The 25,670-nt window shown below is 46.6% G+C and overlaps 4 protein-coding genes across 4 annotated transcripts; 2 read left to right on the forward strand and 2 right to left on the reverse strand.

Annotated features, from left to right (window-relative positions):
* Window positions 1–6,789: 6,789 nt before the first annotated feature.
* Window positions 6,790–7,461, forward strand: VFPPC_18392 (hypothetical protein; the record flags this gene model as incomplete). The annotated part of the gene is made up of 1 exon (XM_022430010.1): window positions 6,790–7,461. One exon carries the CDS (start codon window positions 6,790–6,792, stop codon window positions 7,459–7,461), a length of 672 nt encoding a protein of 223 aa, XP_022285006.1.
* A 4,591-nt stretch (window positions 7,462–12,052) lies between these two features.
* VFPPC_14909 (hypothetical protein) lies at window positions 12,053–13,400 on the forward strand (the record flags this gene model as incomplete). Its single annotated transcript, XM_022428939.1, has 2 exons — window positions 12,053–13,204; window positions 13,290–13,400. The coding sequence occupies 2 exons, from the start codon at window positions 12,053–12,055 to the stop codon at window positions 13,398–13,400; spliced, it is 1,263 nt and encodes a 420-aa protein (XP_022283913.1).
* Window positions 13,401–13,458: 58 nt separating this feature from the next.
* VFPPC_17068 (hypothetical protein) lies at window positions 13,459–13,629 on the reverse strand (the record flags this gene model as incomplete). The annotated part of the gene is made up of 1 exon (XM_018294817.1): window positions 13,459–13,629. One exon carries the CDS (start codon window positions 13,627–13,629, stop codon window positions 13,459–13,461), a length of 171 nt encoding a protein of 56 aa, XP_018136136.1.
* Window positions 13,630–14,588: 959 nt separating this feature from the next.
* VFPPC_11343 (hypothetical protein) lies at window positions 14,589–15,721 on the reverse strand (the record flags this gene model as incomplete). The annotated part of the gene is made up of 4 exons (XM_022428752.1): window positions 14,589–14,600; window positions 14,668–15,316; window positions 15,375–15,545; window positions 15,603–15,721. 4 exons carry the CDS (start codon window positions 15,719–15,721, stop codon window positions 14,589–14,591), a joined length of 951 nt encoding a protein of 316 aa, XP_022283914.1.
* Between the last annotated feature and the right edge of the window lie 9,949 nt (window positions 15,722–25,670).

The following is a 25,670-nucleotide window of genomic DNA, read 5'->3' on the forward strand; positions in this document are numbered from 1 at the left end:
GAACTCATTGAAATGGGACCTAAATCGAGGAAACGGCGTCGACAATCCATCGAAGACAGTCGCGTTGGCTGTCCATTCACCGTGATTACCATCACCGACCAGAGCTCCGAACGAGCATCAAAGAAGAGAAAACAACACGATGGTGACAAGGTTGACAGGCAATTCACCCAGCTCTCTCCCTTCAAGCCGCAAGGAAAGTTCATATCGAACCAGCATGGACATGTCGTATACCATAGAGCCGTTGAAACGCTGGCAGGATATGACGCGATATCACACATTTATTCGTAAGCTGAGTAGTTCCTATTGTGCGGTGACGTATGAAGGAAAGCCACATAAAACTAACCCGTGGGAATGGTGTCTATTCCTACAGTAAACGGGCATACATACCGAACGGACGATTTTGTATACGTTGCCAACGATAATTCGATCAAGAGCCAGAAGGCAGCACGTAGAGACAAGGACAGAGGAACATCGCCACAGTTGACACAGCATTGGGTCGCTAAAGTTCTGGAGATCAGGGCGGCGGACGAAAACCATGTATATGCCCGGGTCTACTGGATGTATTCCCCGGACGAGTTGCCCCCTAAAACTCGGCATCGCGAGGAGACGATTGAAGGTCGGCAGCCATATCATGGCAAGAACGAGCTAATAGCTTCGAATCACAGTATGAATATGCAAAAGTGTCTCCTTGTGACTCTACCAATCGTATCGCCACCATGTCGTCTGGTGCATCCATCCAAGAATTACTGCAGACAGAGAAGACTACCGCTTAACCAGAGCATGGCTCACCCCTGGGCCGTTGGGCGACTGAGGAATTGGTGGTTGGCGATGAACATCGCCGATTGCTTAATCGTGGCTTTCATGTCCTGGCCGTTGACCGCATGACGGTGGACGACTTGCCACAAAGTTTCTTGCCATATGAACCATGATACAAGAGCAATAGGCGCTACAAGGTCTCGCTCACGCATATAGTGTTGTTGGGTGTTTGGTAAATTCTCTCTCCTTCGATATTGGGCCTGCGCCGTTGTAATCAAGCTGTGACGTAGTTGGTATTGGTTCAGAGGATTGCGCTAGCAATTATTTCATTCACGTCCGCTATAGAGCAAGTCGTTTGAATACATACAGCCTTTCATCCTTTTTAAGCATATCGATTGTCGGTTAAACACCATCTCTCTTGCCGCGTTATCACTAATAACGACTCCCATACGATAGTTTGCGCCTTCCCAAATGCTAAACCCTCTGTAGGTTAGTTTAATAGGGATATCGCTTCCGCCGGCTCTTATGACGATTGTGGTATCTTTATGCCTTGGCCTGACTCGAGAATTCCCACTCTTGTACTTATTACAGCAATGATTCCACTGATAGGATTTCCCATTTATTATGAGTGCTGTTGTGACGAAGTTGTTGTTTGTCCTTGAGTAGGGAAAGTCGCTAGCTAAGGCTATAAAGTATCGTCTGTTGTCGTAAGAACTCCTGTAATCATAGTCTATATCATCAAAGATCTCGTCATTCCAGGTTGCTATCTTCTCTTTATCGTCATCCTGGGTTAGATCGATGACCATTCTTTGACACTCGATGGACCCGTCTCTCGAAGAGTGGCTGATTGGTTTGGTATCCATTAACTCGTCATCAGAGTCATCCTCAGTCAGATCAATGATAGTTCTTTGACACACGATGGATTCAATGCTCGACAAGTGGCCGATTGGCTCGGGGTTCGTGGCCTCTCCATCAGGTCCATCTTCTGTCAAGTTGATTCTCTCAATATCTTTTGTAGCATCTTCCAGAAAAGGGACCGGCAAGCTAGGAATCTCAGAGCGCTGTGATTCTAGAGATGTAAGGGCCTCTAAGTCTTGAACCTCTGACGTCACAAGCGAAATATCAGGTTCAAATTCAACAAGGTCTGAGAAATCTAACATTTCGCATAGATCGTCCTCAGTCATTCCACTATAAAGAGCTTCATCCCTTGTAGTGGTGTCGGAAGAGTTCGAAAAAGCTGCCCTGCGACAGCGATCCATGGAGGGAAAACTCCTAAGGCAACTTCTTCAAATAGGCTTGTGTCGAGGACATCTGCGATCTCCAAATGATTGGCTTCAAACCGTTCTCTGCATTTAGAAGATCGTCCATCGTCTGGTACCAAAGGAACATCGGTATCCCCCGACCAAGGAAAGCCAGTGGCGATGCAACCAGTGTCGACGGGGTCGAGGTGGGAAGGCATATTGACGTGCCATGATAGTGGCTCTTCAGATTGTAGGAGAGCTGTGTCAATAGCCCTGTCATGATTCATAAACTTCGATTCGTATAAGCCAACAACATTATGCCAATAGCTCTATGTGTGAGCGACCGGTCGATCGGTGGTTTGCGAGATGTTTGGCGTTTGCCGAAGTTCCTCAATTGATTTGAACGGAATTTCCGAAAGGTCTAGGTGATTTAGATGCATTCTGATAGGCTTGGTGTTCAAAATAATGATGTAGGAGGAAGATCTGATGAACTTAGAAAAGGGCGGCGTGCTGGCTTTTTATGCTTCTGATGCGGCTCAACTTCTCCGTCTCGGCTGCATTAAATGGCACACCACTAGCTTCTCCTCTTTCGGTCGACGCCCTTTCCAGTGGGGTTTACCGCAAGCTTATTAAAGCGTTTCTGGAGATCTACTAAGTCTGACCTCTTAAATACATGATGTTCTGGCCCTTTGCCCCTTTGCTTCTCTGACAGAGGTTTATTCCAGTATTCCTCCCATCCGGAATTATCATCTGAACTTGAGTGAGCATCCCTTCTTCTGCTGGCTGAGTCCTGGCTCCTTTGATGATCCCCTTTTGCTGACACTAGACCTTGGCGCTCGGCTGTCCTTGCCGCGGTCACCGTTTTTGTTTTCCGGCTTACTTTTAGTGCCTGCGGTTTCAAGCAATTCAAGTACTTCAATCACGTACTTTTTCGCATTGTCCTCGTTCAGGCCAGCCTCATGCACTGTCTTTATGAGTTTCTTTTGGTCGGCCGACATCCCATAAGCTATTCCAAACTCGTGCAGGAGCCTATACGAACCCCGAAGGTCTAGCTAATGCAGCAGATCATCCAGATCAACAGCAGGCGTCGCGGCCCTTGACTGTGGTGAAGTTGTCATAGACATCGTAGATGGGGATGCAGTGCTACATGTTTGCTAATGTATGGAAGACGGGTGGCTTCTGGTATTTCCATGCAGTCTCAATATCAAAGGGCATGTATAACCTTTTCAATCGACATATGTTCCGCACCACCCACGAATAAATCGGATTCGCGAAAAACTCTCCCCTGTAAACATTTCCCCCCACTTGGTGCTGTTAGCAGGCCGTTAGTGGGGAAAGTGTGTACAGGCCACTCAGCCACGCACCACGCTTGAGATCATATCACGACACTAACAGCACAATGGAAGACCTTTGGAGAGTTCATATTCCATTGCAGAGCTGATTTTTGGCGACAATCCCACGAGAGGTCTACTGGGAACCTTCGAAGAGACAGTGTAGCCGTCTCTGGGTGCCCTAAGGAGAGATCGTGAGCATCGCGGCTATCCCCGTTCGCCGACGCGTCAACACGCCAATTCTCATTGTGCGAACCTCACGAAACACAACACATTACAGCCCCAGTACGTGGAAGGGAGTGTCGACCCTTATCACATACGCCCCTTTGATGGAAAATGGAATTGAGGACTTTATTTTCTTGCCCGACAAGAGTTTACGGCATTGCACATTTGGGAAGGACGCGATCGAGACGCGTGGAAGAAGGGAAAGATACGGCCGCCGCCAGTACCAACAACACAGAACACATCTTCAAGAACAGTATCATCCTCCATTAATGACGCGTCAACAACGCCGAAAGTCAGTCATCCGGACCTCACGAAACACCAAATATCACAGCCCCAGTACTGTAAAGGGAGTTGCGCCCACGCCCCACGATGGAGAATGGACTTGGGTACTCCATTTGTCTTGCCCGACAATTGTTTACGGTGCCGGAGATTGAGTAGTACGCGATGGCGAGGCGGAATTGAAGGATGGATATGCCTACCAACAACACAACCAACAGCAGCACCACCAACAGCGCAGAACATATCTTTACGGATAAAATACCTTTTGTCTACGCGTTAACGAGTTGCAGAGCCAAATCTTAGAACCTCATGAAACACCAAACATCACAGCCACAGTATATATGAAGGGGCAATGCTCCTCCATTTACGCCCTTCGATGGAAAGTGAACTTGGTCACTTCATTTTCTTGCCCGACAACAGTTTACGGCTTCTACTACCGGCAAAGCATACCTGTTCGCAGAACGGAAGAGACGATATGGTCAAACATACTGGACCAAAAGACAAGTACTTCAATGAGTCGGGCTATTCAACATAGTCAAGCTCAACGCCACCTATGTTTACACAACTTGATAACAACACCACCACCAGCTCAGAACGTATCCTTGAGGACACTTTGGATTGCAGAACTCACAGTCAACCTGTCTCCACGCAAACAATTACTTCAGCTGACGTGTCTAGACACATCAATCTGCTGTAATAACGCTTGAGCGGAGTTGGGTTGAACATGGCCCGAACACAGCACCGAGCATGCCACAAATCATACCACTCCTACACTAATGGTCACATCGGCACTCAAATAGCGCATTCCAAACATGGTTATAAAGCGGCATCTGCAGGACTCAACTCAACTGCCCGCAAGTAGCAGTACAAACAGCCAAGAGAACTAAGAAGACAAGAGAGAGCTCTGTCCATAGTACGCCACAGCCACGCGAACGAGTGATTATTGTTACACAGAAACTGAGGAGGGCCAGGAAAGGCCTGACAAGTACATAGATACAGAACAGTCATTAGGACTATCAGCAAGATGTAGCTCCCTGGAGCAGACGGAGGAAGCAGCTCTGGCCGCCGGAACCGCTTATTATCTGGAAGTGAAAGGTAGAAGCATTTGTATGTTAGTCGAACGCTGCATAATTGCCCTAGGGCGATTGGGACAGTCTATGAATAAACAAACAAACAAACAAACAAACAATCGGATTCGCGAATATGCTGCCCCATTCGCGAATGGGACATCCCACCCACGAATATCCGCCTTCGCCACTGGGATGCCCCAGTCGCGAATAGTTGATCCACTTCGTCCAAGTCACCCATTCATAAAACCACATCAAGGAGGACCTTCGTCACTGTACGGAACCTCTTCAATTGTATAAAATCCCAGCCACTCGATCTTTTAGATAGAAAACCAAGAGTCTCTCGTTACCCGGATCATGGGGAATCTTCCGTCCAACCTTGTAGTTATGCGAGTGTCATAGTGTAGCTAGCCATGGGTGCAATTGGCGCTGAGCTTGGTTCTCAACTGGGTTACCTAGACGGATCAAATGGTCTTTTCATACTCAGAAGTAAACTGCCCGCAGCTTCCTTTTTGTTACTTTGTAACACTTCTGATACATTGCGATGCTTGATCCCTTGATAATTGCTTTTGGTAGCTGCAAGCGCTGTATTAGAGCTGCTTATATCATTCTCATCAACTGCACATAATGATGTCCTACAACAAGAATGTAATTTTTCCATTCTTCACCGTCAACTCTACACTCTCAATATGGTTACTGTTTCCGCCAGTGCTGTGGTTGCTTCTATCAATCCTTTTCCTAATGATGTACGAATGGCATTTCAGTCTTACATCCGGAGCCCTGGATACGTCAATCGAGAGCGAATAGAATACTCTAAATGGCGCCAATTGCACATATTTCTCGACCGTCCTGATCTAAAGCCAGAGAACCAGACCGAATCCCGGCTCAGACACCGTGCACATACCGAATTCCAACTCATTAACTACAAGCTCTATCGAAGGGCTGATTCCAGGTTTCCAGAGCCACGATATGTTGTTCCGGAGAGTGAGGCATTTGATCTTATTGCCAATGAACACCTATAACTTCTTCATGCCGGCCAAACGAAGACATAGGCTGCAGTTCAACGAAAGTACTACAGAATTAAGCGCGAAGATATTGGGTTTATACTTAAACGATGCAAGAACTGTGCTTTAAACAGGCCAGCTGGAACAAAGGCGCCATTGGTTCCAATCATCACCGGCAGAGCCCTGGGAAAGAGTCCAAATTGACTTAATCGACATGCGCCACGAACCCTCTGGCCAGTTCAAGTGGATTCTACATATCAAAGATCACTTTTCGAAGTACACCCAGTTACATCCATTAAAAAGCAAGCACGCCGAGCCGATTGCAGCTGCGTTCGCTCAATTTGTTGCGGCATTCTTACCTCCCAAGATCATGCAGGCAGACAACGGGAAGGAATTCAAGGGGGCTCTTCTGATTCTGTTAAGAAAATATGGAGTCCAGATCGTAAATGGAGCTCCTAGGTCTCCACAAACGCAGGGCTTAGTCGAACAGGCTAATGGAGTGGTTGAAACGAAATTGAGGGCTTGGAAAATGGACAACGGATCAACTGAATGGGCTGACGGAATACTCGAGGTTACATTGGCTATAAACACTCAAGTCCACTCTACAATTGGATGTGCGCCTGCGGAATTGCTATTTCGAGAGCGTTCATCATATACCGACTGGCTAAATAGCCACGCACGCAAAGATCCTAACGTTGGAGTTATGCAAGAAGACCCTACCTAAGCCCCAATTTACGCCCTCTGCACAAGTCCACCAGCCCAAACCAGTGGCTCAAGAGTTGACAATGGAAATTATTCAGACAGTTCCCGCATAACGCGCTGTGGCTCTGATATTAGTGGCTCAGAAATCAATGTACGAATTACTCCGCCAACTCAAAGCTCTCCAATGGAAGAATGGTTTGACAGTGATGCCCGCAGTCGAGGAATCAAACGTACGAACCATCCGACGAGTGAACCTAGAAGCGAGCCAGGGGGTAATGTTCAATTGGGAGATCCAATAATTGAGAAGGCCCAGATAGCCACCCAGAAAGCAAGAACTCGAATGATGCAGAAATATTCAAAGAGGCAAGATATCCAACACTTTAAAGTAGGGGATACAGTCTCTTTAAAGGTTCCCAGAGAGGATAGGACCTCAACAGATAACAGACGCATATTTGGGCGTATACTGGATGAACCCTACCCTCATAGGTACAAAGTTCTAACACATTCAGGGATAATCCAACGTCTAGTTCCCACTAAGGGATTAGGAGCTGTTGATAAAGCTCTCTGGTCGGATATTTTTATTCCTGAATCCACGAAGGAAGTTTCACTTGGACTGGCAGCCAGGGAAGCTTCTACAAGCGCAAGGGAAGGAATTTCATGCCAGTGCAAGGGATTATGCAACACAAAGAGGTGCAGGTGTTATAAAGAAGATAAGAAGTGCAGTATACACTGCCATAGAGATGATCACGACTGCGGAAGTTTATCCGGCTTAGCTATACGGACTGAAACTGCCTTGGTGGAACGGTCGCGCAGGAAGCGGGCTAGAACTGTTATCATAGAGAACTCGGCTATTTAGAAAATCAGGAGTACACAGAGTGGGTCAACTATTCGCGACTGGGGCATCCCAGTGGCGAAGGCGGATATTCGTGGGTGGGATGTCCCATTCGCGAATGGGGCAGCATATTCGCGAATCCGATTGTTTGTTTGTTTGTTTGTTTGTTTATTCATAGACTGTCCCAATCGCCCTAGGGCAATTATGCAGCGTTCGACTAACATACAAATGCTTCTACCTTTCACTTCCAGATAATAAGCGGTTCCGGCGGCCAGAGCTGCTTCCTCCGTCTGCTCCAGGGAGCTACATCTTGCTGATAGTCCTAATGACTGTTCTGTATCTATGTACTTGTCAGGCCTTTCCTGGCCCTCCTCAGTTTCTGTGTAACAATAATCACTCGTTCGCGTGGCTGTGGCGTACTATGGACAGAGCTCTCTCTTGTCTTCTTAGTTCTCTTGGCTGTTTGTACTGCTACTTGCGGGCAGTTGAGTTGAGTCCTGCAGATGCCGCTTTATAACCATGTTTGGAATGCGCTATTTGAGTGCCGATGTGACCATTAGTGTAGGAGTGGTATGATTTGTGGCATGCTCGGTGCTGTGTTCGGGCCATGTTCAACCCAACTCCGCTCAAGCGTTATTACAGCAGATTGATGTGTCTAGACACGTCAGCTGAAGTAATTGTTTGCGTGGAGACAGGTTGACTGTGAGTTCTGCAATCCAAAGTGTCCTCAAGGATACGTTCTGAGCTGGTGGTGGTGTTGTTATCAAGTTGTGTAAACATAGGTGGCGTTGAGCTTGACTATGTTGAATAGCCCGACTCATTGAAGTACTTGTCTTTTGGTCCAGTATGTTTGACCATATCGTCTCTTCCGTTCTGCGAACAGGTATGCTTTGCCGGTAGTAGAAGCCGTAAACTGTTGTCGGGCAAGAAAATGAAGTGACCAAGTTCACTTTCCATCGAAGGGCGTAAATGGAGGAGCATTGCCCCTTCATATATACTGTGGCTGTGATGTTTGGTGTTTCATGAGGTTCTAAGATTTGGCTCTGCAACTCGTTAACGCGTAGACAAAAGGTATTTTATCCGTAAAGATATGTTCTGCGCTGTTGGTGGTGCTGCTGTTGGTTGTGTTGTTGGTAGGCATATCCATCCTTCAATTCCGCCTCGCCATCGCGTACTACTCAATCTCCGGCACCGTAAACAATTGTCGGGCAAGACAAATGGAGTACCCAAGTCCATTCTCCATCGTGGGGCGTGGGCGCAACTCCCTTTACAGTACTGGGGCTGTGATATTTGGTGTTTCGTGAGGTCCGGATGACTGACTTTCGGCGTTGTTGACGCGTCATTAATGGAGGATGATACTGTTCTTGAAGATGTGTTCTGTGTTGTTGGTACTGGCGGCGGCCGTATCTTTCCCTTCTTCCACGCGTCTCGATCGCGTCCTTCCCAAATGTGCAATGCCGTAAACTCTTGTCGGGCAAGAAAATAAAGTCCTCAATTCCATTTTCCATCAAAGGGGCGTATGTGATAAGGGTCGACACTCCCTTCCACGTACTGGGGCTGTAATGTGTTGTGTTTCGTGAGGTTCGCACAATGAGAATTGGCGTGTTGACGCGTCGGCGAACGGGGATAGCCGCGATGCTCACGATCTCTCCTTAGGGCACCCAGAGACGGCTACACTGTCTCTTCGAAGGTTCCCAGTAGACCTCTCGTGGGATTGTCGCCAAAAATCAGCTCTGCAATGGAATATGAACTCTCCAAAGGTCTTCCATTGTGCTGTTAGTGTCGTGATATGATCTCAAGCGTGGTGCGTGGCTGAGTGGCCTGTACACACTTTCCCCACTAACGGCCTGCTAACAGCACCAAGTGGGGGGAAATGTTTACAGGGGAGAGTTTTTCGCGAATCCGATTTATTCGTGGGTGGTGCGGAACATATGCAAAGGCATGGGGGATGCCACCACGTGTACTCGGCTCTGGGAAACCCCTGAACATATGCCCGGACCCGCAACGAATTATTGGTCTTTTAACTGATATTTATGACGTGGTAAGCAATGCAGCGATCATCTTGTGGTTCATCGCGCAAACTGGAGCTTAATGTTACCTAAAGTTCTTATAGTACATGAAAGCAGACTTGTCAGCAATATGGGCTTATCAATCAATTTATTGATAACTATCAATATATTGATAGTTATCAATATCAATATGACTTTCGTCTATCAATACTTATCAATCAATATCATGTGACACGGCGAATCCGCGTTTTTCGCGTTTTTATTGGCGCGACTTACATTCTGGATGTACTCCTTGGGGAAGATGATGAAGTTATTTGACTTTGAGAGACCGCCAACAGTAGTAAAGATATCGGCGAGGGTGACGTCTTGTCACAGTCAAGTATGCCTAGTCAGTTGTAACACTATGATGACGGCGGCGAAAATCAGTGGTTTCTTATCAATATTCTTATCAATATCAATATCGGCTAAGTTTTCAATATCAATATCAATACTGGCCTTATCAATCAATATTGATTGCTGACAAGTCTGCATGAAAGTAGTTCTGGGTGGCTAATTTGGCCGCTACGTGAAGTAGCGGATGTCAATGTCCGATCTGTCAACGGAAATTGGCTATAAAGAGCTTCATTCCGTCCCAATCTTCTCTTCCCAGCAGAAAAGCCAAGTAAAACTGGCTCAAGAAACCCAATTTTGTTACTGCGCCTGGTAACGTCCAGTCAGCATGGCGATCTTTCAAAATTCTGTGATCATGGACTACCTTTATAACTACCTCTTTGACGAAGATTTATTTAACGCGATTAAAGCGTTTAGGTTTTCCCACTCTAAAGAGAGGTTTTGGAATCAACGCCTTAGACTTACTCTAGGAATCCCTGAAGACATGGCGTTTCTTTTACCGGATCAGAGAGATAGAAACTTGTTTCTAGACACTCATTTTTTAATCGAAGATCTCCAGAACGGAAAATATGACGAAGAGAGTATACGTCTTGCACCGCGAGACGAGTGGCTTCTAGATTTAGGTCTTAAATGGAACCATCAGTGTCTTCATCTCAGGAGGTTCTCTTCGGAAAACAATGGTCAAGATGTCACGGAAATTTGGAATATTTCATTTAACTTTCCTGAGTGTCGAACGGAAGATGAAAACTGGACTAGAAATAACAATATGGTGTTTATCTTATCTACCATGGACGATCCTACGGCCAAATCCGCATTTTCGATCTCAATAATGAGCTTTCGATGACGACGCATAAGCATTCGGGTATAAAAGGTTATCGATGGTCCCAAAAGCCTAATGTTATTTTAACATTCTCTAACTTCGACGTTATTAACTGGGACTTAGCCGCCGGTGCGAGCAAACAGGTGTATACGACAGACAATTTTATAGACACAATTGAGGTCCATGGCGATATCCTCTTCACTTGGCATTCCGACAACACCACCGAATATCGCACCATAGACGGCCAACGTATACCTCCGCAAATAGACGCTATTCTTGATCAAAACGACATCGACTTCCCACATAGTGAATATCTATGGTATAACTTCGCAGATGGTACCCATATAATTCAACACGCTGGTTCTACAGCCGGCAGAACCCGCCTTTCTATCTTTCATCCCAGTGGTACTATTATTGGGTGTTTCGAAGTTGAATATTTTACGAATAAAAACTTGGCGATATATCTCAACCGATTTGTCGCGATGGCGGCTAAAGACTGTATTTACATATATTCAAAAACCGGCGAGCTCCTCCTTACAAAGCAATGCTATAGCAGCCCTGAAGGACTATTTTCATGCTCCTCCGGACACCTGTATTATATATAGAACTACCCTAGCCCTGGTTGTTACTGTAGCTATTATATCTTGGTTTCCCGAGCATCTTTAGACTGTTCCATATCTTTATCCTCCCCGTCCATCTCCGCGTGTCTCTTGACGAAACTTAATAGTTGAGCGTTAGGTGATCTTTGCATTGATGGAAAGAGAAATCGGGTACAGTTTTAACACTAACTTAACATGCCGAATCCGCCAGTTTCTCAACTTATCTCCTTCAGTCTGCTGGGGATGGAAAGGCCACTTTCTAAAGCTTTTGGCCACCTATCACCAAGATTGTCCCTTCGAGCCTGCTTAGACTTCTCGTTCAGCAGTATAACGGCTGCAAAAGCACTCATGGAAAACAGGGCACCCATTATTATGCATTGGAAGAATCCACCGCATAGGCATTGCCTCCATGTTCAATTATGTTACATTAATCGCTGCAGCTAAGCATAGGCTTACATAGTCTAACCCTCTTGGGATTTCTCGTAGGGATAGAAGGTGCGGAATGGTCAAGGTTCCGAGAACAATAGCTGCCACATTAGCGACCGCTTGGGTGCGCCTTGTTGGCAACTTGGCTAATGGTGACTGGCAAGCAAAGTGGTTGGCTGTGAGCCATGCAGGCGCTGCGCAACAATCCCCAAGTCAGCAGACCAGCAGAAACACAAAACATGATTTGTCAACATAACCGCATCATGCCACCTAGCTGCGACTTATAAATACCCTGGTCTACTCTGCTCTGCTTCGTCATGTCATGCATTCAGCGCTGGTCTCCTTGACATAACCACACTGTTCAGCGAGCCATGTTTCCCCTGCACACACCAGACGGTAACACTGATACAGGAAAAGTTCAGTATGTCAACCCAAATATCGCTTTCATTTGGCCGTCAGACTTGCTCGATGACGATGATAAGGTTGAAGAGGCCACAAACGTCAACACTCCAACAACTATTGTCGAGGACGCCAACGGTGATGGGTTTGCAATGTCTTCTTGCCCAAGCGAAGAGAGCCAAACTGGCAAGGATGAGACTAATGGTCCAGTTCATTCCTGGGTCCTGCACGGGATTGATGACGATGGTGTTGAAACAGAGAAAATTTTCTATCCGCAATTCGCCACCAAGCACGGTGTGCTGTGGAGATATTTTCTAGCTACCTATGCCAATGGAGCTGAGAAAAAAGTGCGACTAGTCCAGGAGCCAACATCCCAGCTTCTCATTAAAACGACACCAGCGGCCAGAGCGTCTACTGATAGAGGCAGTGATAAACCTGACGACGAGTTGGAGCGTTGGACTATCGAAGCTATCTATGCCAATGGTCGACGGAGAAGGTTATATCCAGACTCAATATATGACGGCACAATACCAATTCGCAACTGGCATATGTGTATTGTCCAAACCAACGGCGATTTAAAAAATCAACAAATATACCCCGAAATATGCTCACCGGATGATACCCTCGTCAGGGACAGTCATCAATCTTATGCAATTCTTGCCGAATCCAGCGGCGGGCTGCCAGTTTCAGATGCCGGAAACATCGAAAAATACGGTGATGTGGATGAACAAACAAAGATCTCTCAGCGTGCCAGTATTGCGACCACAACTGGCACCAAAATTAGACCCTCAGGAGGTGATGACACGCCATGCGACGGTGGGCCATCGTTAAAGAGAAAGAGAACTGACGACGTATCTACGCCTGAGCTCAACTTCGAACGCGCCGATCACAGAGGAGAAGTGTGCATCAACTTTCATTCTCACACCACAACTGGCGGTGCCGCCGAGCGGACGGACAGCGATGACAACGCCTTGTTGGAAAAATGCAGCAAAGTCCCCGACGATGGGACCGATAGGAGCTCTGACGGGATCTCGGATGCCGGTCAAACTAAAGACACTGCGAGCCAGAGGGGTTCTGGTAAAGGAGTATTGGAGCGGGTCGGCTCGTTGGATACCGCAGAGAACGTTTTTCGCGAAACTCTAGGTGAATGTCATCACCGTTCAGATCTTGAACGTTGGTATCGGCTCCATGCTCACCCTTCTGAAGCAGGCCACGATCGGTTTCATCCGACAACTAAAGGCGACCTACGACACGTATACGCCGCTCGCACGAGTGTCTCAATACTCCGCTAGTGCCATTGTCGGCAGTCTCTATCCATAACCCCGCTTGGCAGGAAAGTTTGCCAGATTTGATCAAAGTAAACAAATGTTCCAGTACGTCATGGGAGATCAGGAGTTTCATTTTGTTCGTGGCCCTGAGATAGGTGCACGATTCCCCGAAGACGCATAATTGGAGGAGAAAGGCTCCGAGTGGGATTGATTTGTATGGAATGGTTACTTAGCCTCGCGTTTCTAACATTCAAAACAGATTGTGAACAGATTATGTGCATTGTCACAAAGAGTCGCTTTATTTATACACTGTCCCCTTGTACATGGGCGGTATAAGCAAGAAAGCTGGATGATTGTGCACCTATACTGTAGAATTTTTTTCTTATAGCAAGGCCAGTCATTTATCGTCAGTTGCAAATGAAGCCTTGTGTTGAAACCGCGATGGGTGCAGAGTCTTGCGTCTTGCCAAATGGCGCCTCCGTCCCTTCCAACGCTATCCGATCCTTCACTTTCCTCTCCGCGTCTTGATGAGAAACCCTGCGGAGTTTAATAAATTGAGCTACATGTTAGAGTTGGAACTACCGAGTTCAACTACCTTATTCCATGTCCATAAAAGCCCAGTACCAATTGTTAAACTGTCGCTCGATTGTGTTACGCAACCCCCTTTGCACTTCGTCTGACATTATTGGCAGTTACTTCCTACTGTATCCCAGGAGGTTGATACTTGCAGTACTAGTTTAACAGTTCGATATCAGAAAATATTCCACCTGTTTCCTTTTCTCTTAGAATGTCTGTATAGGGTGAAGTTGGACCTCCCTCTTCTCCTCTCATACATCGCCAAGAAAATCATGAGCGCTTTCAGCTCAGGATCTTTAAATTTGGATTCAGATATTTTGTTTATGGTCAATATTCCGCCCATGTGTTGAGATTTATTGGAATGAAACTCGGCAAGCACGTCCTGAGCCATAAACCTCTAGCCCTCCACCTAAGCTAAGTGCGAACTCAACCGGCGCGATAGAACACTACTCCACGGTTGAAATAATAATAACTATACTTGCTTCTTGGCTGTAAGTTGTACGTTGCCTACGTAACATGGGTGCGGAGATCCTCAGATCCGTCCGCCCTTTATTCTGTACTCGCTCTTAATGGCCTGTCCTGCACTTTCCAGATGCCACACTTTATTATATCGCAGCAAGAGAAATTGTTTATAGAAATACTCTTGGCAGGCTAGATATTCTAACTAAGTGGCTAACTGTAGCATGTTACCAAACCTGTTGGGTGCTTAAACCGCTTGAAAGCCAGTGCTAGGCAACACTTACCACCCGGGACGCGTCTGCCGGGCATGCGACCGTGATAGTCTGGATCAAGAAAGTCGTTGTTGTAGTCACTGTTGGTCCACAGACTGTCATCTCATCTACTGTGGATGAGCCTGTTTCTGCTGGAGGTCCTTCGGTAACAAAGCCAGTATTGGTGGCGGTGACGGTATTGATGGTTGTGATGGTACTAGTACTAGTCGTAACAACATTGGTGTTGGCAGCCGTGGTAGTGTCCGGCAGTGGTACCAAGACCAAACAACTGATAGGATTGCAAGTTGTCGTTGATGACCCAGCATAGGTCTGTACTGATGTTCGTAGGCCAGGCTCCTTCTCGGCTGGATTCGTGGTAGTTAATAGTCCAGTCTGATCGGTCTTGTCGCTATGCCAAGTTACCGCTTTGGATAACTTATATTGCGTGGACTGTTCAGACGGAAACCTCGTTGTTAGGCCGGTTACAGTCTTTGTGATAGTCGTGGCTATTGCCTGTGTTCCAATAGCCTTGGTGAAAGTTGTACTGATCAGAGCCGTGGCCGGCTCCACGCATCCGAAGCGGCCTTTCAGGGATCTAGGCATAGCATTTGCATCACCACTGTTTCGACTATTTGCAACGACGCCATCGATACATGTCGTCGATGTTTGCCCCGCACAGAGCCTAATTTTGTCTTTAGTCAGTCTGGTTTCGATGACCGTTTGGCAGTGCAATATATTACCAATAAATGGAGGCGGCTCCAGGCGGTGCATCGGCAGGCAGAGTGAATTCGGCGATTTGGTCCCCCAGGCATGAGATTTGCCCAAAATCAACGGTTATCGGCCAAAAAGCTTCGTTTTTAAATCGGACGACTGCTTGACAATGCCCAGCGCCAGTGGAAGCGACTTCAATCCTGCTCTGAGTTTAGCGATCGCAGGTAAACATCGAAAAGATGGCCTTGCGCACCTACTTGGCAGAGACTAAATCTGCAGCGATCAAAGCCAGCGGCGGCGTTGACTGGCATATCGTGGGCAAAGTCGCCACACCAGCGGCTACACTTCCTACTCCAATGAGAAATGAAAATCGCATTTTTTTTGCGTTGCGACGTAGCCAGGGAGAAAGAAAAGCGAGGTCCGAAAAATGAAAGTATATGTAGGTTGAAGCTATGCGTTGAGCTTTGAGGAGATTTATAGTTCGTTTTTCGTTAGTTACCCAATTGGGAGAACTAAACACCGAAAACCGGACACTTTAGATCTTCTAGGCAGTACTTCTCTAGATATGTATTCCGTGTAAGCCAATACCAAACGAATAGAAAGGAGAAGCAGCGGGTGGTGGTTCCCATCAACACAACTATTTAGATGAAATTCTTGGCTGTAAGGGGCGTCCTTGTAGTCCGCCAACTTCTCTTTTGGCAGTGACCGGGCGGGATCAGACGGTCAGATAATGCTGCTCAGGGTAGACTTGAATCTTCAGTTCGACAAAAACATGTCTCTCTAAATCCAAGCAAAGGCGAGGGAGCTGGTTATGGAGCCCCCAATTGAAAGTCTCAAAAGCAGTGGAGATCAAGCCTCATGAAGAGGAGATGTACAACATAGCCGGGCATTTGGTTCGAATCGGCCATTAGCTTGAGGCTAACTGGAGGAATTTCCGAGTATAAGTCCCGTGAGGACTTCGTTTCGTAAGACGCTTCGTTACTAGTGACTTAATTCCTACCCAAACGACCTCGTTACTCTCCAGGAGACCCGAGATTCAACGAGTACCCGCTTGCGACTCGGCTTACCTCAGGCAATACATCCCCTGCGAAGCTCAATTGCCACAGTGTATCTTGAATGTGGCTACTTTGTATCTCCCATCCAACCTTCATGCTTACCTCTTGTCTTAACTCTAAGTCCGGTCATTTATTACAGTACTATTACAGTAATACGAGATGCACAGAACAGGTCTCGAGGAAGTCATAGCCAACGAGCACTCCATTTCATCAAGCAGCCACAGTGCTGAACCATTAACATGATGCGTCCCCCTAGCTCACCCAACGGCATAGGTACGGTTTCGCTTGACGAAATGCTGCATGGTTCTTCTGTCCAAGCTGGTGAGCAAGCCCATATTCGTGGAAGCCAGGCGACCTGCTCACCCCCTGGTGTAACGACACAACCAACCGATGTGCTGGGTGCCAGGGTGGTCAGGTAATTGGCTAATATTGAAAGGAAGCCTAGCCAATCCGGCCGCTGGATGTTGGCCGATTCTACAGCGCAGATGACGGTGTCGATCTAGTTAAAATCACATCTTTCTGTTTGCTCAATTCTGCAACTTCGTGAGACCCGTTCGGGTAGTGGGGTGTTCACATCAACCATGCTCCCTGTTCCTTCTCCGCCAAAAAAAGCGACCGGATACTGGGTGTGTATGAGAGGTGCATGTGGTGTCGCTTTAGCCGTAATCGCTCCTTTCTATTGCTCAGTTTGATTAATTCATGGCCTTTTCGGGTAAGGGGGTGTGTCGTCCGAATCTTACTCCCTTGTCATTTTCTACCAATAAGGCGACTAGAAGTTGGGTGTTTCTTGAGATTGCGCACGGTGTAACTGTAGTCAAGGCCGGCTTCGTTCTATTGCTTGATTCCGCCTCTTTGTAGGGCAATGTTTTGTATGAGGGGTGTTACCTGAATTCTACGCCAGCTTACTCTCTAACCAATATGGCTGCAGTGAGAACAGGCAACGAGCGACCCTAGGAATCCAATAGGAGTATGCATCCCTCTTCATTTCTGGCAGACGGGAACTGGAGAATGAGGCGCTGAACAAAACCACGCCAGGAGCCCAAAAAAAACTCTGTCCTGTAAAAATTTTTCTCCACCGAGGTGGACGACCAAGATCACCTCAGTAGGACAGAATTTGCAGGAATTCCGACTACGATTATTGGGCACTTGAGTCTATCGTAGTATTAGCGGTCAAAGGATGGCACTGGAAGAGTTCTTTACTCCCTTCCAAACTGTTCCCAGCAGCGCGTCCAGCAGACCCACGGCCACCCCCAAAACCAAGCAGCCAGGGGTAAGAGAAAGCTTCTATGTCCAAAAATAACGATGTCAGGGAGTGGAGGTTGTCTTTCTGAGTGTAAATTTGCCAGAGGGGTAATGATAGATTTCCGAAGGGTGTCCCTACCACCAATTCTTCGTCACTTCCATCATTTGGTTACTGGAGGATGGATGGGTTATAGCATCACCATTCAATGCAGTCCTCTGATTCCCCATGCTCGTCAATAAAGCAGCAAACTGCACACGCTATATTGACTGGTTATTACGAAGCTTTGAGGAAACAACTTCGACGAGTATAAGTAAAGATGCAAAGACAACAAGCAATTGTCTTATAAGCCCATCAAGCCGGAAACGGACCATTTTTTCTACAGAGCTGAGATCAGAAGAATAACACTCCTGGCTCACATCAGCTGGACTCTTTAAAAGTCGTGACTCTGCACGTTAAATCCTCCGCCTGTGTAATTTCCCCGGAACTGCAAACTGCACCCTGGATTTGCAATTGGGAAGGAAATTGATAACCGCGTCCGCGTACGACAGAACGTTCATTCTATTCTCAGTACCTTGAAATTCGGTGCGCACCATGCGAAACTACTTGATGGTGCCATATGGAGGATACTAACTGACGTTCAGTGCGCATATCCTACATGGCCCAAGACAATGTTATCTCACGTAATCTACCTGATTCGCATGCGGACGAACAGATGTATGAGGGAAGTCGCACTACGACGTATTGCGAAGATCTGATTGACGTGATTACTCATCTCGGTCAAGACGAAATATTTTCCTACATACATCATAAGTATGTTTGGGAATGGACTGCCGAACATATTAAAGTCGCGATACTGTCAGTGTCGGCAGCATGGGACATGGCCGTGGGCCGGGGAGACTGCGACGGGGAAATGATGATCACCTTGCAGAAAATAGCCTCTTGTTGGGCTGTATTGGCTTTTTTCCAGAGCTCAAGTTCTGTTCCTCAAGCGAAGTATTGCAACTATAAAATAACTAAACTTGCGCGATGATCTGACACAACACCAGGCTATTTTAACGCCAAACGGACAGGCCCGGTCGGTTGTACGTCGAACAGCCAGATCGGTGTTTCCTTAGTACAATTCGCCTGCCTGGTCATCCATCCAGACATCGTGTTAATGACTCTTTGATACATTGGACGAAGCGATATCCTTATAGTAAAGCCGGTGTTATGTTCCGGGGCTTTGCGCTTTGAGATGTGCGTGTTGAACGCGACTGTTTTGGACGTACTCCCACGTGTTTGCTACCTACTAGAAGGCTCATATAATTTCTTATTGAGAACGCAAGATCTCTCCCCACCGAATATGGTATGCTCTGTTATCATTTCTGTTCTTATAGTACAGTACAATAAGACACTGACATTCTCCTAATCACACCCCTATTCATGTGATGTTCAGGGAGATTTACTACGGCAGCAATCATAAAATTACGAAGCATCATATTATTCCACCTTCTCATTCTATAAAATAGTTGCTTATAGTTGGGCCAAGTCAGAAGTTAACCAGCTTATATGACTTCACACTCCTTGCTCTAAAAAAACATTCAACATAAGCCCCAGAGGGATAAACCAACTTCCCAAGATCTAATTGTAATTCCCTAACCCTGAATGCAGATAAGCAGTATCACCGATTACTTGACCAAGGAAAGAATATTTGCGGCAATCCGTGCCCCAGAACGAAGGACCAATGTTGGTCTTTACATCCCACAATCTTCCGCCCGAGGATTGCAGTACATTATAAGGCCAATCCAAGGAGTTAAATATTTCCAAACATCTTGATAGATGAGGCAGGCAGCGCATCCATCCATTTTTCGGAGGAACGGGGAACTGCACGAACAGAGCATGGTGCGAATTCCTCGAGCGGCAGCAAACTCTCTTTGGGCCGCTTCGCATTCACGGAGACACCCCATCGTACTGGCATGGTCCGTGGGCTTCGATGAAACCAAATCGAAATTAACGACAAAAAAGGTGATGATGGCAACCACGGGCCCGCGGGGTGTGACCATATTGCAAAATCGAATAGGAAGATCGTAAAACCGAATTCGCGGCCGAGTTTTCGTTCTTGTGTATTTAGAAGTTGAAACAAAACTTTAAGCTTGACTGAAATGCCCTGCCAAGTTTCTGCATTTCAACACTGCGGACCGTAAGAATTATTGTACAGTCATCCACTACATCCACCCCCTCCCTCCAGGATGAGTGGAATAATCAGTAGACGCAAGCCCAGCCAGTGTGACCGTACAGTACATAGGGAATATCGTTATATAGCCAATTGGAAGCACCCTGAAAGACATGAGAAATTGGTCGTCAGATTTGACGCTCTTGAGATCGCACCAAGAACTCATCCTGGGGCGACTTGACTCCATATTGCCAACGAGTCTGATGGCCGGTTGTACTGGAGTGTCAGAGCCGTCTGATTACAGCTCACAGGACGCAGATGTTGTCTCCGCTGATGGTACTGCTGTATCTTGCGGCAAAGCGATGATATTCAGAGAGACATCTTAATTTTAATAATATTGCGATGAATGATCCGAATCTGTAATTTCGAAGCCTGCTTGCAGTGCTGAGCTACAGCAATCTTCTACACATTCACCTGTCGCTTGCGCGTTCCTTTGCCCAAATTGCCACTCCCATACCGAGTGATTCCTGCCTCGTAGCACACTGCTTAAGAAAAAGGATTCCTAGTCATGACTTGTCCATCATCCTTATCTCGATATTCAATTCGAAAACTCCTCCAAATCACGTTTTATCACAGTTTCACCCAGAAAATGTCGGTCCCCATCTCGGCAAGTCGAACAGGTAAGAAGCCGATAGCGATGCGAGTCTCCAGGGGCAGGAAGTCAAATTTGCTCGATACTATGGCACCACATATAGAGAAAACTTTGTACCATACAACAGTGTTGCATGGAAATGTGCCGGTAAATGTTGCCTCTCCTAGAAGGCATTTTGTTTCAATATACAGCTGCAGCATGCTTGGAGAGTGCTATAAAGTTCACCTTCACTTCCTCAAGAGCGCTATGTATGCAATCACTGAATCTACCACCCGAGCGGCCGCCTCCTCCTTCTTTGGAACCTAAAGGAATGGAAGGGGCCCGCCTTTTTGAACCGAGATAGAATTCGCCCAACACAGATGATTCTGGTAGCCAAGACTTGGCAGCGAGTAATCTATGCGGCGTCACGTACAACACCAAAAAGAATAAAAGAAATGACGCATCCTCCAACGATACAACATTGGACAACAATATCCACTAATACTACCACACCACATGCAATGCAATATGCCCAGTTCGACCGATCTTTTGCGACATTGAACTGAACTTGCCAGATATTGAGGCGGATAGTAAGTAAAACACTATAGGCGATGGATATAGCGGTGGTAACGATGTGGAATATAAGCCAAGTTCGTTTGCGCTGTGTGTCCATCCATATCCACGATTTGTATGTAGGATGACGAAGCCAAAGAATAATGGTCCCCGCCGCAGATGACAGGACAATCGCTGCTCTAAAAGGTAAATAGAAGAAGAGAGCTAAAGCATAGGCTCTTTCAATATCTCGGTGTTGAGTCTTGAAAGTTTGTGCAAGGCTCCAAGCCCAATTGTCGAAAGCTATGCAAGTGATGGTGAAAAAAATTAAGAGTACGCATAGAAGCAGCATCATTGCTATTAACTACGTAGTAGAGAGCATTGGATTAGTCGGCTTCATCGTCTTAGTTGAAACAGTGCTTAAGTTCTCATCGTATCCTGCAGACGTCCTAATACTGCATCCTCCATCCCACTGATAGCGAAAAATGCCCGACGATAACACTCCCTAACTGTGAGGCCAATAGTGGCGTCTTAGGCGCTTTCTGAGGATAGGCGAGGGGCTGCAAGGGTCATTCCGGTTATCAGCACTGGGTCAAGCAATAAACGAGTGGCAAAGATGCAGTTTGTCCGGAGGAGGTGGGAGGATCAATGAGAGCCGGACGCGCAATAATAGCCCAAACCAATAAAGATCATCAGAGATGTCAACTAGAATGAGGAATCCGAATGAACCTATGGACGCGTATTTACGGTTGGTGTGGATGGAACAGGGTGCCTCGCATCCCCACATGGAGAGACGTGTCGACTCTTCTACAAGGAGTCAAGGGAAATGGCCATTCCGCTGGCAAGACAAATCTGTATGCTTCTCCCTGATTTTGACAAACAATCGCCGAATATTAGACTTTCTGTTTGCATTGACAAACAAATCGGTATCATTTACACCAGAACGTTTATCACTCTGCCAAACATCAGTGGTCGAGGCAGGAAGAACTGTTACAACCAGGTGGGCATTTGGAAGCAGGAATGTTCACTCTCTTGAATCAGTCTCACTAGCAGTTTGCGCCTAATGCTTCTTGTTCTTTAAAGCGCCTCAACTATGCATGAACATACTGTGTTCGACGATGTTGCCGATCCCGAAACGGAAAAGTCTACGGACGCTCTATTGCACGCTATAATGTCAAAAGATATCACACAAGTCCTCTCCCTTGTGAACCGTGGATTCCAAGTGCTGCACGAAGATTCTTGGATTATCTACGAAGCATGCCTTGATGGCCCTGACATGATTGAAGCCCTATCTAAAGGCCAAATCGATCTCAATCCGGTTATACCCGGCCAAGAGGGTGACAGGGTCTTACATCATCTCCTTCGTACACATAGTTCGAGATATAGACACGGCAAATCTCGCACAATAAAATCTCTGCTTCAGACAGGCATTTGTCCGATGATACCGGATAGAAGAGGCAACACCGCATTACATATACTTTCACAAGATCCACTTGGATTTGAGTTGCTTGAGTGTATCTTGTGTGATACCTCTGTATTGTCCGCGGAAATCAGGTCATCAGTCTTGAACTCAATCGATTATCAAAACAAGGTCAACGGAAACACAGCACTACTTGTAGCCACCCAAAACAGGTGCGAACTTAGCGTACGTCTTCTATTGCAAAACGGCTCAAATCCTCATATCCGAGGAGAATTCGGTAGGACAGCGCTTTATTTTGCTGTAGCCAGAGATTGTGTAGAGATTGCGAAACTACTACTCCAATACGGGGCTGTCAAGGGGTTGGACATCGTAGCGCTATCGTACGAAATGGAGGAAGCCATTGTCAATTACGAGAGATTTTCTTCACACTAAATACATATATTATGCTTTCACTAAATTCTTTGCCTTCTCGGCCTCGTACGCTATCCTCAAATCTGCCATGGTCATGGCAACCGGTGTTTCGGGGCTAGGGACGAAGGTGGCATTCTGCTATGACTTGAATAAATATTGAAATACGGATACTATGTCATAACACATACCTTATCTTTGTCTAGCTGCTTTATGGCCCGAATACTGCAATCTAGCTTTTCCAATCGGCGGAGAAGATCAGATATTGGGCAAGCTTACTGCATCGTACGCAACGAGTTCATCCTGGCCTAGTTCAAAGTGTGAAATTCCGCATCTGTGATATAAAATTTCTATAGAAGAAAACGCATATGAAGGCTGAGAGTTAGGTGGGACAACCTCGCAGTTCGTTCCAAGTTACAATGGAACGGCGGGTTTCCCATGGTCGACGTAAGGAGTTTTCCTTGACACGGGTGGCAGCGCATGCACCGAGAAGTGATTTTCGATTCACAATATTATTACTTCAGTTAATGGTATTGTACATGTACCTGTACGGTAGTAATAGCCAACTAGACACTGGGAAGACATCTGCATCATTATCGGCTGATTTCTTCCCGTCCACCCAGAACCGCGAACACACCCGATCAGTCCGCTGCCCCAAAGAGAAGCAACAATGGACCAGCCGCCAACACAACCAAAGTCACCTAAATCTAACGGAATGTTCGATGCACGGTGGAAACAACCACTTATGATATATTGTACAGAATTACATTCCAGTAGTCCCACGTCAAAACACTATCATGATACCGTCCTAGAGAAGTTGAACGAGGTCTTGGTGCGCTGTAGTATCCTAGAGTCTAGGGTCAGAATCTTAGAAAACAGTATGTGCTTCATTCCGCGCCTTTGCTGACACTGACAAGATCAAGTACACAGCGCCTCCTCCCAGCAGTGCCAGACAAAGGACGGACCCGTTTGCAACTTGGAAGAAACTATCGAGGGGGAAAGTGATTACGACGGATGTGACATGTAGGCATGGCCGTATCCTTATAATCATTGACTCTCAGAGTATCCCCCTTATGTTCCTAGAGCGATACCAAACAACCCACTGAATTAGTTACGTACGACTAAGATCTGACGATCCAAGTTGCAGAGTAACGTAACACTCGTACTCGTGGGTTCTTTTCCATTGTTTAGTTTCTCGGTGGCTCAGGGCAACGATTTTCCGTTGAGGATTTCGGTCAGCTAGACAAATGATAACAAATTTGATCCTGTCATCCAGCTGGTCAATGAATTTTCCGATTTCGGACTCGTAGAACTTTTGGCCAGACAATTGCAGCGGTTTGCTGGCTCTTGGGCGTAATTTGAGACTCATTACCGCAACTCGCGGAGGTCTTAACGAGAGCCATTCCCAAATCGTAAGCCGCCTCTGGTACACAATCGTCCATGACTCCCATGTGGACATACTGTGCGTTTGAAGCTCTAAGATTGTAGACAACAAGTAACAGTGGAGCTGACCATAGGCCACGAGTCGTAAGAACTTTCCGTGAGATCGCAGACTTACCGTTTAACCCGTACCCTTGTGGGACCATGGATTTATGCGTCTAAAATATGAAAACGGTCTCCAAAAAAAAAAAAAAAAAAAAAAAAAAAAATCAACTTGAGCTTACGCAGTATCGAGATATTAGTTTGCAGAAAACTTTTGAATCTAAAACATGATATGGAGTGAACCTGATATTTGGCCCAGCAACTCTTTCAAGTAGCTTGGCTTCATGACATCGACAAGATGCAGCCAAGGAAGGTGCTTCCGGTCCTTTCAAGAGTACATATTGGCAGGGTCGTAAATTGACGCCGGAACAAAATCGTGAGAACTTGAAGAAGAGACTTCGGCAAGAAACGGCCCTCAGCGGTAATAAAATCCGGCCTCCGCCTGACCGCGACAAGGTGAAGAGAAACGGAAGCTGGGGCGCGCTGCTAAACTGGTAACCACACGGAATCCCGACAAGTTTTAGAGGGACAAAAGTTGTCCCCCTGATTGACGCCGCTGTTGCGTACACCTCGATTCGAAGCATGGTGGCTCCGAGACTGTTCACTTTGTCCGCTGCTTTCGTGCGAAGACTACGGTACAGTATTCACTTTAGAGGATGGAATATTGGCACTGAATTACTCGATGCGCAAGGGATAATTTTCAGATTTGTCACTTTTAATTTACCACGAACATATCTTATCTAGATCTAGTTGGAGCGTCTATCTCTCAAATACAGCTTCAATTTTATCGGCGGAAACCCTGAATCTAACACACTCAGTGTATGACAGCATCTGAAGCCTAGCAAGAGAGCGTTCACATGCGTGTACATTAGACATAAGATCGCAACATGAAATATCCAGTGTGAGCTTCTCCAAACGTCGAATTTATCTGCTGCCCGGCGCGGTGCCCTAAAATGGCAAGCTCGAGCACAGACCGTTTCATACACGAGCACTGGAGCTTGTATTGGAGCCCGTATCGCTGCACTCCATGGAGCAACGGTATGATGGATAGAGCACCGAAGACAATGAAGGCACCCACCTCACCCACCTTCAGTTACCGCTAGCGCGGCGTTCTGAGTGAGCGACGGTTTCGAAAGTAGAATATTGGGCACAGTTCCCGCCGCTGATACCTGGAATTCATGTCAGCGCATCCTTGGATGCAAACACCTGGGAGGAGGGCGAGTGGAGAGGGACTGACAAAAGCGCTGTAGCATTTTTGTAAGCTTACTTCACAGAAGAACACATAATAGATAATGGAAGAGAATGTACCAGACCGTAATGTTGAATGTGCTTTGTCGCTTCGTGTGGAAACAGACTACACCCATCACATTTTTGCGGGGGGG

This window comes from Pochonia chlamydosporia (genome assembly GCF_001653235.2).
Source record: "Pochonia chlamydosporia 170 chromosome Unknown PCv3seq00015, whole genome shotgun sequence".
Classification (NCBI taxonomy): Eukaryota; Fungi; Ascomycota; class Sordariomycetes; order Hypocreales; family Clavicipitaceae; genus Pochonia; species Pochonia chlamydosporia.